Source organism: Mustela erminea, chromosome X (assembly GCF_009829155.1).
Source record: "Mustela erminea isolate mMusErm1 chromosome X, mMusErm1.Pri, whole genome shotgun sequence".
Lineage (NCBI taxonomy): Eukaryota > Metazoa > Chordata > Mammalia > Carnivora > Mustelidae > Mustela > Mustela erminea.
Window position 1 is genome coordinate 35,715,038 of NC_045635.1, and position 15,086 is coordinate 35,730,123.

General features: G+C 44.7%; 1 protein-coding gene across 1 annotated transcript; it reads left to right on the plus strand.

Annotated features, from left to right (window-relative positions):
- Positions 1-13,179: 13,179 nt before the first annotated feature.
- On the plus strand, positions 13,180-13,930 carry MPC1L (mitochondrial pyruvate carrier 1 like). Its single transcript, XM_032330690.1, is given in 2 exon segments — positions 13,180-13,290; positions 13,292-13,930. Coding segments are annotated over 2 exon segments (552 nt in total). The 5' UTR covers positions 13,180-13,195; the 3' UTR covers positions 13,749-13,930.
- Positions 13,931-15,086: the final 1,156 nt, after the last annotated feature.

Sequence of the window (15,086 nt, forward strand, 5' to 3'; positions counted from 1 at the left end):
GTCTGGAAAACTAAGAAAATACTAAAAAGGAAGAGTTAGAAGGCTGAACTAGTGTTACTCGATATGGAAACCTAAAGCCTCTATGATTAAAACAGTACAGTACTGGTCCGTCCACAGACAAACCAATGGAATAGAACAGAAGATCTAGAAATAGAGACATTTAGTAGAAGATACAGGTACATGTCAAATCAGTGGACTTTTTAATAAATGAGGCTGGGGCAACAGGATACCCGTTTGTGAAAAGATAAAACTACCCCCAGATCTCCCAGCATAGACAAGAATAAACTCCAAATGGATTAAAGATCTAAATTTTAAAGAGAGAGACCACACAAGTAGTAGAAGAAAACGGGATTATTTCATAGCCCAAGTGTAGGAAACAGCTTTTCTGTTTCTATTGCATCAAAATCCCAGATCCAATAAAGGAAAATGTTGAAAAATTTGGCTATCTAAGAATATGAATTTTAAAATTTTCATTGAGGGACACCTGGGTGGCTCAGCCAGTTAAGCATCTGCCTTCTTCGGCTCGGGTCATGATCCCTGGGTCCTGGGATGGAGCCCTGAATCATGGTCCTTGCTCAGCAGGGAGCCTGCTTCTCTCTCTCCTTCTGCCTCTCCCCCAGCTTGGGCTCTCTCTTTCTCTCAAACAAAATCTTTAAAAAAATTTTATTGAGGCATATTTTAGATATTACGTATCTATTTCAAATGTGTAATGATGTTTTTGTAAATTTACCAAGTTGTACGACATCACCATCAGTCAATTTAGAGCACTCTCATTAGCCCAATAAGATCCCTTATGTACATTTCCTGTTAATTCTATCCTCCCCCACCCCTACAACCCCTAATCTTTCTGTTTCAACAGATTTGCCTTTTCTGGACATTTTTTTTTTATTATTTATTTGACAGAGAGAGATCACAAGTAGGCAGAGAGGCAGGCAGAGAGAGAGGAAGGAAAGCAGACTCCCTGCTGAGCAGAGAGCCTGATGTGGGGCTCGATCCCAGGACCCTGGGTTCATGACCTGAACGGAAAGCAGAGGCTTTAACCCACTGAGCCACCCAGGCACCCCCACTTTTCTGGACATTTTATAAAAATGACATCATGTGGTATAGAGTCTCTTGTGTGTGGCTTCCTTAACTGGGCATACTTTGCTTTTGTTTGTTTGTTTTTTTTTTTAAAGATTTTATGTATTTATTAGAGAGAGAGAATGAGAGAGAGAGAGAGAGAGAGAATGAGAGGGGAGAGGGTCAGAGGGAGAAGCAGACTTCCCGCTGAGCAGGGAGCCCAATGCAGGACTCGATCCTAGGACTCCAGGATCATGACCTGAGCTGAAGGCAGTCACTTAACCAACTGAACCCCCCAGGCGCCCTAGGCATATGTTGTTTATGTCATAGCATGTGTCCACAGTTTGTTCTTTTTTATTGTTGAATGATACTCCTTGTGCAGATATACCACACTTTGTCTATCTATTCACGATCTGGGGCTAGCATGAATAACGCTGCTGGGGCGCCTGGGTGGCAGAGTCAGGGAAGCATCGGACTCTTGGTTTCAGCTCAGGTCATGATCTAACAGGGGTGGAACTGAGCCCCACGTCCACCTCTGCGCTCAGTACAGAGTCTGCTTCCGATCTTTCTCCCTCCCCCTCTGCCCCACCCGACATGCTCTCTCTCTCAGATAAATAAAATCTTTAAAACAAAATGAATAATGCTGCCAAAAACACCATAAAAGAGTCAAAATACAAATGATAAGGAGAAAGTATTTTCAAACTACACCACAGATAAAGATACCAATATCTCTAATAAAGAGCTTTCCAAATTGGGGGGAGCCCAAAGTTCCTATTTAGAAATGAGCCAAAGACATGGACAGACAATTCCCCTAAAAAGATATTAAAATGGGGGCGCCTGGGTGGCTCAGTCAGTGAAGCATCTGCCTTCAGCTCAGGTCACAATGTCAGGATCCTGGGACTGAGCCTGCCCTGGGCTCCCCACACAGTGGGGAGTCTGCTTTTCCCTCCTCTTCTGCCCCTCCCCCTGCTAGTGTTCTGTCTCTCAATACATAAAATCTTAAAAAAAAAAAACAGATATTAAGATGACCCTTAAGCATACAAAAGAAATTCACTCATAATAAGAGTGCAAATTAAAACTGTATTGAGAACACCAACTAGGATGGCTATAAAAAAAAGATAGGTAGTAACAAGGGTTGGCAAGGCTGTGGAGGAAGGAACCTTTGTGCACTGCTGGCGGAACTATAAAGAACAGCAGACTCTTTGGAAGACAGTCTAGAAACTCTTTGAAATATTAAACAGAGTTACCATACGACCCAGCAAGTCCGCTCCTAGGTATCCAACCAAGAGATATGAAAACATACGTCGACACAAAAACTGGTACACAAATGTCCACAGTGGCATTATTCACAACAGCCCAACGTGCAAACAACCCAAATGCCCATCCATGGATGAGTGGACAAATGAAACGTGGTCCCTGCATGCAGAGGACCAGTATTCTGGCAGGAACGGGAACGGAGTAGTACTACAGGTCGCAGCACGATGAACCTTGAAGTCAATAAGCTAAGTGAAGGAAGCCAGACATAAAAGTCACATTATTGCTTTCATTCATCTAAAATGTCCACAACAGGCAACTCCTTAGAGCCAGAAAGTAGTTTAGAGGTTGCCAAGGGCTTTAGGGAAGGAAGAATGAGGGGACTACTAATGGGTATAGGGTTTCTTGTTGGGGTGATAAAAATGTTCTAGAATCGACTGTGGTGATAGAGGCACAGCTCTGTGAATATACTGAGAAGCACTGAACTGTGCACCCCAAATGGATCAATTGCACAGCATGTGGATTACGCCTCAATACTGCTGTTATACATATTTTTCTATATGTATACATGTAAGTATATGTATGTACACATACGTATATTTTTTAAAAACGGCCATGAGATACCACTTCTTAACTATCACATCAGCAAACATTCTGAAGCTTGACCATACATTCTGTTGACAAGGCTGTGGAGTAAGAGACACTCCTGTGCATTGTGCAAATGCAAAATGGAAGGCAAATTCGGTAATATCTGACAAGATTGTATTTGTGTTTACCCTCTGAGCCAGGAGTAACATTTCTAGGGTCTTATTTTTGTTCAAAAAAATTTTTTTAAGTGGGGCACCTGGGTGGCTCAGTCGGTTAAGCGTCTGCCTTTGGCTCAAGTCATGATCCCGGGGGGCCCTGGGATTGAGGCCCGCATCGGGCTCCCTGCTTGGCAGGGAACCTTCTTCTCCATCTCCCTGATGCTCCCCCTGCTTGCAGTGTGTCAAATAAATAAAATTTCTTAAGTTTATGTATATATGTATGTATGTAATCTCTATACCCAACATGAGGCTTAAACTCACAACCCTGTGATCAAGAGTCCCACACTCTTCTGAGCCAGCCAGGCACTCCTCTAGGGCCTTACTCTTAAAATACACCTATAGCAAGAAAATACACATGTGCAAGGATACTCATTATTACTCGTATTTGCAAAATAGAAACTAACTGTCTAAATGAAGGATACTGGCTAAATAAACGATGCCACACCCACATGACGGAGTACTATGTAGCAGGGAACAAATAAAAAGAAGGTGGAAGATCCCTATGGGGCGATACGGGGTTAGTTTCCAAGACACATCATAAAGCGAAAAAGAATACAGTCTGTTCCCATTTGTGTAAGAAAGGGGAAATAAGTTAATATGCATGCATCTCCTTATTTTTGCAAAAGGAAACATAGGAAGGATGAACCACAAAACAATGTAGTTACCTAAAATGTGTGTGTGTATGTGCGCGCACACGCGCGCACGGCGTGCGCATGCATGGCAGGGTGGACGGCATGGAATACATCTGGGACGGAACAGCCTTTGCCAGGTGTATCTTTCTGTGTCATTTAATGCCAGGGTCAGAAAAGACAGCTTCAAAGGGCTCCCACAGTCCAAATACAGACCAACTGGAGCGTCAAAATTAAGAGGACAGTGAAGGATTCCGACCCACAGAATAAAACGGGAATCCACAAGACCGTATGAACAATAGGTAAGTACACAGATGGGGGGAGACAGGAGGCTCTTCCCGACAGCAGTGCTGACGTAGATATGCAAGGACTGGTAGCACTGGAAAAGCCTCACCTTGTATCCATCACAGTAAGTACTGATTTGGACGAGAACCATCCACGGACCGTTTATTAGCTGCAAGGGGCAAAGCTGGAACTCCACAGTGGAGAAACCGGACAAGGCTCTGACCAGGTACCCAAACGCCCACGACAGCTCGGGGCAGAGAGGCCCGCACTCGTGGGTGGGATGCTCTGAAGACGCAGACTGTTGACGGTGCTGCGGCTGAGAAAGTATAACCTGAATCTGTGAGGAAACATCAGGCAGGCTCCAACTGAGGACCAATTCTAGAAAATACCTAGCCTGAGCTCTTCAAAAATGGCCAAGTCATAAAAAGTAAAGAAAGGCTGGGGAACTGTTCCAGAGGAAATGCCCTGCGTGATACTGGATGGGACCTTGCACTGAAGGAAAGAAAGCTATAAAGGACATTATTGGGACAGGTGACAAAACTGAAATCGGGCCTAAAACGACAAAATGTATTTGTAAACAATGTTACATCAAAGATTATTGTGGTTATGTGAGAGAACCTCTTTGTTCTTCTCTCAAATGGTTTGGATAAAATACACAGTAATGTGTGTTTGGACACAGATATATATAACACACAGGTACACACATGCGTGTGTGCACACACACACCCCTAAAAAGAAAATAAAACTCAGAGAAGTTTTATTTTTTTAAAGATTTTTTTTTTTTTTTTTTTTTTTACAGACAGAGATCACAAGTAGGCAAAGAGGCTCCCCGCTGAGCAGAGAGCCTGATGCGGGGCTCAATCCCAGGACCCTAGGATCATGACCTGAGCCGAAGGCAGAGGCTTTAACCCACTGAGCCACCCAGGCACCCCAAACTCAGCAAAGTTTTAAATTGGTGGGGGTGCCCAGTACTGTGTCAGCATGGCTGAGCCAGAACCCAGTTTTCCAGAAGCCTCCTCCCCTTACAGTTCCATGGCAGAGATCTGGCACTCAGAAGTAACAAGGGACTCTGAGGGCATTCAGGGTTAGGGACACAGAGTTGCTGGCAGATTCCAGCTTATTCTAGGCTCTGCTCTGTGGCCAGCTCTTCTTCCTCACTGAGCAGCAATGCCCCCCTCTCCGTAGGCCCATCGCCAGACTCCTGGCTGTAGCACCCCAGAGGCAACAGCTCCCCGGGCCTGTCTGCCAGCCTCCTTTTCAGCGCCCTAGACCCTCCTTTGGCAGCTGAACGGGCCTGGCTCCTCACGATAACTGGTCGGTGATCTCTCTCCTTCCAGGTCCCCCCTTTCAGACACCGTCACTTCCCCGGCTCCTTCCATGGCTCTGTTCCGTCTAGTCCCTATAATAAATCTCTTCTCCCTCACAGCACCCCCGCCTCCCTGACGGAATCCTTTGGTGAATCTGAGTAAAAAGGGTCTACGTATTCTTACAACTTTTCGGTAAATGTGAAATACTTTCCAAACAAGTTTTCACCATTCAAAATTCTGTTTCTGTAGAATTTAAAATACTGGATGATCCACTCACTCAAAGGTTAAAAAAAGGGGAGGTTCATTTCATTTCTGGGGCAAAGACTACTAAGTCTGAGAAGGCGGCACTGCGCTAGCTCCGATGGCAGGAGCCTCCAGTAGGGCCCTGGCAGGAGATGGCTCGTAGCCTCCTGCTCTGCTCACCAGCGGCCTGATCGGAGGACACGTGACTAAGGCAGAAACCCCACAAAACCAGCAGGTTGTTGGGGGCCGGACCCAACATACCCCTCCTGCCTCTTGATTGGACCCGGACCAGCCACGACACGCTTTATAGCTAGAGAAAGTGAGATCGACACACTTAACTGACACCCTCCCAGCCACGGAAAGATGCACCTGCCCAGCCTTCAGCCACGGTATTCACAGGAGGGAAAAAGAGCACACATAAAGGCAAAAGATGAGAATCCAGGCCACAGACGGCTCTAAAATTATTTTCAGCAGTAACTGAATATATCCACCTGTTGTTTTATTCATCCAGCTTCTCCTGAGGCACTCTGCTATTTATTCCCTTTGGTAGAATTTAAGAGCAAATACTCCAAGGATATCAGCATAGATGTGGCCCCCCCCAAAAAAAAAAATCTTTTTCATTAAATATCCAAGTCCTAAATGTTCAGTTTTCACAGCTGTAATTCATGAATAGGCATATGTTTTGTAAATGTTGGCCAGCATTCCAGGGCAACTTTAATGAAGTACATTTTTTACTTTTCTTTTAAACCAGAAGATACGAGATGCCTGCCTTTGGTTCAGGTCATAATCCCGGGGTCCTCGGATCGTGCCCCGCATTGGGCTCCCTGCTCAGTGAAGAGTCTGCTTCTCCTTCTGCCTGCTGCTCCCCCGGCTTGTGCTCTCTCTCACATGCACTCTCTCTCAAATAAATTCTTTAAAAAATTTTTTTTTAAAAAGAGGTGCCTGGGTGGCTCAGTCAGGTAAGCATCTGCCTTTGCCTCAGGTCATGATCTCAGGATCCTGGGATTAAGCCCCATGTCGAGCTCCCTGCTCACTGAGGAGCCTGCTTCTCCCTCACCTCCCTGGTTGCGCTGTCACTGTCTTTGCCTGTCTGTCTGTCTCCCTCTCTCTAATAAATAAATAAAGCCTTTAAAAAAAAAAAAGGAAGACATAAAATCATTTAAAAAATACAATGTTGCCAGGGTGCCTGGGTGGTTCAGTCCCTCAAGCATCAGACTCTTGGTTTCAGGTCAGGTCATGATCTGGGGATCCTGGGATGAAGCCCAGGTTGGGTTCCGTGCTCAGCGGGGAGTCTGGTTCAGTGTTCTCGCCCCCTCTGCTTCCACCCCCACACACCACCCTGCTCATTCGCCTGCATGCATGCACGTGCACTCTCTCTCAAATTAATAAATCTTTAAAAAATTAAAAAAAATTAAAAAAAATAGAAAACAGAATGTCGCTATCATTAAAGTAATACTTAATTTAGGCAGGAATCAACAATGATGCTAAAATTAGTAGGTTAAATATTTGATGAGAAAAGAGATATTTACATAGTCTCAAAATATCTCCCCCACAAACCACCTATTACAAAGGGGAAAACAGAGTTTACAGTGGGGAAACCCAGCAAATACTGCCTTGCTATCACCAGACACACAGACATCACGTGCCTGCTAATGTGATTGCTGCACTGGGGACACAACACTCTTGTGGGGTTCCTGCCCAAAATGAACCCTGAGGACAGTCACGAAGAAACATCAAATGAACCCAATGAGAGACATTCTGTCAAATAGCGGGCCTGTACTCTCCTAAAATGGCAAGGTCACGAACAACAAACAAAGGCAGAGGAAGGCATAACTGTTCTAGGTGGAAGGAGATAAAAAAGACATCATGGCAGTGTGTTATCCCTGTCTGGATCCTGGACTACAAAAAGAGAACTGTGATACAGGACAGTATGGGGACAATGAACAAAATGTGAAGAGGGACTGCAGATTACGGTATTATGCTGTTCAACATCTTGATTCTGATGGATGTACTGTGGTAATGTAACAGACAGTCATGAGGGGCACCTGGGTGGCTCAGCTGGTTAAGCGTCTGCCTTCAGCTCAGGTCCTGATCCCAGGGTCCTGGGATTGAGCCCCCACATCAGACTTCCTGCTCAGTGGGGAGTCTGCTTCTCCCTCTCCCTCTGCCCTACCCCCTGACACATGCTCACTCTCTCTCTCATCCCTCACTCTAAAAACTAAATAAAATCTTTAAAAAAAAAAGTCATGAGCCTCCATGTGCTTAGGAAATGCACACTGATGTTCTTAAGAAATACCCTTCAAGGAAGAGAAAACTTTACAGAAAATATTGCGCAATGTTGAGAGCTGGTAAATCTGAGTGAAGGATATGTGGGTTTGTTTGGTTTTTTTTGACACTTCTTGCTTTGTTATACTTGTTTGAAATTGTTTTAACTTTTCTATGAGTTCGAAATTATTTCACAATGGAAAGTTAAGAAGAGCAGTTAAAATAAAAAGGTATGCTCTCTACGATCTACTGCATGGGAACTCACTGAAGGGTCCTGTTGGGCTAGAGCTGTTAATGTCAGGCAGGATCTCACAGGACCCTGTGGGCTTGGGTAGGAGTGGGGGCTGGGCAGAGATCTGAATCCATCTTTGTATTTAGGTGTCTTCTCCCCTCTGAGCTTACTGACTATGTTCATGTTAACGTCTCTAGGCTGAGTCACACAGCAGACTCGGACCGCTTTATGTAGAAGAAACACCACCTCCAATAATATTAATAGTAAGGAGATATTATTTAATGATAAACCTTCAGTTGTTTAGTCTCCTCCATTAAAAGGCAGTGAAATACACAGCGAGGCTAATTTACCTGTAGGGAAGGGTAGTCACGGGCCAGCATTAGCGTCGTAGTAGCACCTAACCGGGCTTATGGATTAACTTGCTTCAGGTTAGCACACTCCCGGCTTGCTGACCTAAGGCCTCTGATATGTCACAGAACTAATTTCCTTCCTCTGAGATTTGCAAACCACTGGCCTTGGGGAGTGTAGGACCAGAACTTTCCCAGGCTACAAAGGCCAACAAGTCTGTCTGAGGCTGCCTCAGCTTTCTGATGAGCTAAAACATCTTTTAGCAAAATGTTTTTCTCTTTTTAAGGTCACATAAATGACTTTACTGACCATCCTCTGTGCATCTGCAGCCCCTGCCTTCCTCTGCAGAAAGAACAGAGTATTCTTGCACAACCCCCAAAGTACCAAGGAACCAGACCTTCTTGCACCATCCCTTCCCCGCCCCCACTTCCCTACCCCGTGGGGCACCAAGGAACTTCTAGAACTTCCTGCACAACCCCCGAGCACTGAGAGAACTCTGTAGCCGGCCTCATGGAGTCTGCTCGTAATAAAAAAATGCCACAGACCACTGCACTCCCTTAAATCTCTTTAAAAATCTCTGGGCCAGGGGCGCCACTGGGTGGCTCAGTGGGTTAAGCCTCTGCTTTCAGCTCAGGTCATGATCTCAGTGTCCTGGGATCGAGTCCTGCATCAGGCTCTCTGCCCTGCAGGGAGCCTGCTTCCTCCTCCTCTCTCTCTCTGCCTCTCTGCCCACTTGTGATCTCTGTCAAATAAATAAAATCTTTAAAAAAAAAAAAAAGAAATGTGGGAAATAAAAAATTTCCTATACTTCTTAAAAAAAAAAATCTCTGGGCCAGGCAGAAACCTCAGAGTTGGCTTTTGGACAAGGCTCTGCCTTCTCCCCAGGGGGCCGGCCACCTGAATAAAGTTCATATTCCTTTCCAGTCAATAGTCATCTCTTGAGTACTGGCTTTTCAGGCAGCGGGCAGTCGAGCTTGGGTTCGGTAACATTACTTATGTTCTCTAATCCTAAAACTCTTTGGTCACCATCTTTGCCTCAGTCAGGTAGGATTCTCGATAGCTTTGCTCATTCCTAGCCCTGTGTGCTTCCTCTCTTCAAGTGCTGGCCAAGCTCCAGGACAATGCCGTACACTTCGATGGGGCCGTTCGTTGCAACTCTAACCACCAACAAATATCTAGAAGGCACAAACCTTATACGAAGACTGTATTCAGCCTGCTTGTACTGGCCTGGAACCAACCAGGAAAGTCACAAATTGTCTGTACCTCCATTCCCCTAGCTGTAAAACGCCCCACTGAAAGGCAGACCTTGTCAGGTTCAATTTGGACCATGTCCAGTCAGCACATGCAAAAGGCTCATGGGGAGAAGGAACAGTTTCTTTGGTGATATTTTTCCTGGTCTGGGGGAACTTAACAACTTAGCTGGAAAGACAGAAACACATCAGATGTTAAAGTGATATGTGCATGGGGCCCATGGTGGCTCTGTTGGTTGGGTGTCTGCCTTTTGCTCGGGTTGTGATCTCAGGGTCCTGGGACTGAGCCCTGCATAGTACTCTCTGCTCAGCGTCTCCCTCTCTGCTGCCACTCCTCCTGCTTGCACTGTTTCTGTCAAAGAAACGAAAAAAGAAAAAAAAGACACAATAAAAAAATAAATTAAAAAAAGAGAAGAAAATAAAATAAACAAATAAAACAAAAAATTAAATTTAAAAAATAAAATAAAATAAAAATAAAACCAAAAATAAAAAATAAAATAAAATAAATAAAGTGATGTGTACAGAGGACTAATGGGAGAAATAAGAAACCTTAATCCTGGTCTACTGCAAATTCACTGTGTCACCCTGGCAAATGACGATGTCTTAAGGCTTCACGCCTAATTTGCAACATGAGGGGGTTGGAGTGGATGACAATGAAGAGGGTAGAAATGTACTGAGCACTTATATACCAAGCCCTACAGTAAGCACTGAACAAGGATTAATACAGTGAAATCTCCTGCTATGAGGTAGAGACCACTATTTCTATTTTACAGATAATACATGAGATCCTTTCAACTCCAACAGAATTATATGATTTCAAGTTAAGTAATATGGTAAACTACATTCTCCAAAGGTGGCCACAATATTTCCCATCCCACATGATCTTCTTAAAGTGTGACTCTGATACTCCTGCCTTGGAGAGGGGGGTCTATGTCTTCTCTCACTGAACTGGGGTGGGTTTGTGACTGGAGAAAGCAATGTTATGTGACTTCTGAGGCTAGATCACAAAAGCCAATCTCTCTGATACTGGTTTCCTATTGTAGCACAACAGATTACCCACAAACTTAATGGCTTATACCCACTTATTAGCTTGGTCCATAGGTCAGAATTATAGGCACAGCATGGCTGGGTTCTCTGTTCATAGTCTCACAAGGATGAATTAAAGGTGTTGTCTGAACTGAGTTTTCAGAGGGTGTAGGGGGAAATCTGCTTACAAGCTCCCAACGTTGTTGGCAGAATTCAGTTCTTTGTGGTTGTAGGACTTGAGGTCTGCCTGTCCTTGCTGGCTGTCAGTGGGGGCTGCACTCAGCTCCTAAAGGCTACACCAAATTCCTTGCTAACATGGCCACCTCCACCCTCAAAGCCAGCTGTAGATAATCTCCCTCACATCTAATCCCTCTCACACTTCAAATCTCTGACATCCTCAGTCCCTGGCTTCTAGAATGGACCCAGATTGAAATGGCTCAAGCGATTAGATCAGGCCCACGTGCAGACTCTCCCTATCTTAAGGTCAGCTGATTTGGGACTTACTTATACCTGCAAAATCCCTTATATCATATAATCGTGGGAGTGAAATCTAATCATATTCATAGGTTCCACTCAAATCAAGGGGAGGTATGCCAGGGCAAGGGTCACTGGGGGTAAAATTCTGCCTACCACATAGCTTCTATTTTATTCTCCTGTTACACTTATTTTTGGAGCTCAGCCTTCATACTGCAAGGAAGTATAAGCAGCTTGTGGAAAGGAGCAGAGGCCTCCCCGCCAACAGTCCCAGCTGAGCACCTGGCCAACAAGCAGTGTTAACTTGTTAGCCATATTAGTAAGCCATTTTGAAAGTGGATCTTCCAGCCCTAAACTGAGCTGCTCCAAGTGGTGATAACAACAGTTAGTGAGTCCCACCCAATGTGCAAATGTGTGAGTAAAATAAAGAACTGTTGTCAGCCACTAAGTTCTAGGGTGATCTATTACATAGCAATAGGTAATCAAAGTGAAGTAACAACCCAAATGAGAAGATCTACAAGTACTGAAAGGTTTTTTTGCAGATAGGAGTGGTAACCTACCTTTCTTTTAGGACACTGGGGGATCGAGCATCTGACATTATAGGTCTAAAATGTCTTTCAATTCACGGTTGCTGATTTATTGATTCAAACTTACACTGAACTAATTTACACTCGTATACCAGTCATCTCTATTTGGAAGCCCAGCATTTTAAAAAGGTTATCTAAAAATTATGCTGTTTTCCTTTTGAGCAATGGTTATACCATATATTCTAAGCTACAGCTGAGAAATATTTGGGATGTAACTAAAGATAATGAATGTACTAATTTTTAAAGATACCATGGTCTTGTTCATAAATCACTAAAGTATTAGTTACCTCAATGTATACTTAATTACTTTTCAAATTTTCAATTAGAAAAAATAGAAAACACATGGAAAATAATCATCAGTTTTGTCATTAAGAATTTTAATCAATGGATATTAACTATTAGGTGAAAGACTGTTGGAGTAGAACTTCCATAAACTCTCAAAGAGAGTTTGGATTATTTGTTGATTACAGAGGGGAGAAACCTGGCAGACAAAGCCTTAACAAAATCAAACAAACAACAACAACAAAAAAATCAAACTTAATATCACCAATGATAGAACAAAGTAACATCAGGTGCCTTCCACTGTGATGCACTAAGGACACACCATCACATGTGTAGTATTCTTGCCCCCAAATATTTGTTTATGAGAAAACATATAAATCCAAATTAAGGATATTCTGAAAAACCACTGACTTGTACTTTTTGCAAAAATGTCAATGTCATAAAAAGAAAAAATGCTGGGAATTCCTCTACACTAAGGAAGATTAATCTAAAAGAGGTAATTAAATGTGAATTTTGACTGGATCTCCCCTCTCCCAACAAAAAAGAAAAGAAACAGCCACAAAACTCTAAATTTTAAGTATGCACTGCATATTAAATAGTACTGTACATAAAAGTATCTGAGTGGATTACTGTACTGTGATTAAGTAGGGAAATGTCCTTGTTAAGAGCCAGATGCGGAAATGTTTAGGGGTGAAACGTCACTCTAGATGCAAAACTCAGGCAAATTGTGTAAGGATTAAATTTGTGCACCTGGTTGAACGATATTGTATCACATCTAGTCCACACTGCCCACAGACCGGACAGAACAATCAGAGCTTCCCTTTGGATACGGAGGAGAAGCACACAGCTGGACACTCACCTCCCTGGGTGGCGCACGGAGCCCTGGGAGTTTTACGGTGGTCTCAGCAAAAGGGCGAGCGGAGGATGAGGCTGCCAGAGAAACAGAAATACACGCACACAGGACAGGGTTCACGCGCTGCACACTTTATGGCCGTGCTGCTCAGGCATGACGGTGAGGCCACGCCCCTTGCCCCTAAAGGCGTATCTGACAGCAGCACGTGTCTGTCCAATGCACTTTACGGCAGTCACGGGAAGGTGCGGGGGCGTGGCTATACCTCCCGCACCACAAGCACACACGACAGCCGCACATGCTGTGTGGAGCACTTTATGGCAACCACGCAAAGGCGCGAGGTCACGGGTCCAGGCTGTGCGGAGTAGGCTCTGCATCCTACGTCATTGTGGGTTCTGTTATTTCGTTGGTGCTCTCATGCCTTGGAGATCATGACGATGGTGGCGGCACTGTGGCGGAGTGCGAGGGACTATATGAAGACCAAGGAGTTCCGGAACTACCTGGCCAGCACTCACTTCTGGGGTTCCGTGGCCAACTATGGCCTTCCGCTGGCTGCCTTAAAGGACATGAACGCATCACCTGAAATCATCAGTGGCCGTATGACAGTAGCGCTCATCTTCTACTTGATGGCCTTCATGCATTTTGCCTACCGTGTACAGCCTCGAAACCTGCTGCTGTTCGTGTGCCACAGCACCAATGTCGTGGCGCGGAGTGTGCAGCTGAGCCGCTACCTGAATTACTACTGTGGCGGAGGCGCGTCGGCGGCTGTTTGTACCACAGCTGCCATCACCCCCTATCCCACCAGCTGTCCTGCACCTGTTAGCGACCTTGACAATGATGACTCCTGTTAGGCAGCCGCCAGCCCCAACCCATTGCCCCAGAAGCGTGGTGGAGAGGGCCGGATTGAAACTTTGCAGCTTGCAAACACTGAACTGTTCTCTCTAAAGAGACCAGTGAAGTTTGGTTTTTACTCTAATAAAATTGCGAGTCTGACTGAAACCTGCAGTTTGGTTAATAAAGAAGAGAAAATAGAGCAGAACTGAAGGTGTTGTTGTTTATTTCGTGATCTGGAAATACAGTGTTCTTAGGTGGGGGTAGATTGGCTGGTCTTCCTCTTCGCTGGACCTGCATTTGAGGGTTAGTTTTTACAGGGGAGGAAGAATGAATGATAGCTTTCCTGAGATGGTGTTTTGTTTCTTGTTTCGGGGTGTCCAGGTCAAATAATACTTGGTAGCATACATGATTTTTAAAACTTGGTACAGGCGCCTGCGTGGCTTAAGTCGTTAAGCGTCTGCCATCAGCTGAGGTCATGATCCCAGGGTCCAGGGATTGAGCCCCACACTGGGCTCCCTGCTCGTGGAGAAGTCTGTTTCTCCCTCTCCCATCTCCCCCGCTTGTGTTCCCTCTCTTGCTGGGTCTCTCTGTCAAATAAATAAATAAAATCTTTAAAAAAAACAAACAAACTTGGTACAGGCATTAATCTCTTTGGAGCAAAAACAAGTCGGGGGATATTGCTACTGAGGGAAATAGTTCGAAGTGGGTTTAAATGAATTCAGTGAAATCCAATTTAGGCCTTTAGAAAGTACCTATTAAGAGAACCTAGAATCTCTTAGTGATTGGATAGCAATTAAAGAATCTATGGTGGAAACAGGATAAACAAACCTGAGTTTAGTTGCTGTCAACTCTGGATTCTAGGTAAATAGAAAATAAAAATGACAAAATCACAATCGTTTCCTCTTCTTGCCTAAAAATGGGGGAAATGGCAGTCGGTAAAACTGATAAGACTATTGCCCTGTGGCTAGCTAGGGTTGGGGACGAGGGTCAACAGCATTAGCTCACAGTGTCCCCTTAGGAATCTTATGGGTGCTAAGGACTTGTCTTAAACCAGGTTACATGACATGGGGAAAGAAAAGGGTGGGGCTGTGAGTGTAAGGCCACTGTCTCTGCAGCAGAGGCTGCCTTTTAGGATTTGATGCCACATCTGCCTCTGGAGATGCAGGGAGTTCCAGAGGGTTCTACGGGGTGAAGAGTGCTTAAACCCTACTTTTGTTAAAGATTTCGAATGCAGGGGCGCCTGGGTGGCTCAGTCGGTTAAGTGGCCTTCGGCCCACTCAGGTCATGATCCCAGGGTCCTGGGATTGAGCCCTACATTGGGCTCCCTGCTCAGTGGAGAGCCTGCTTCTCCCTCT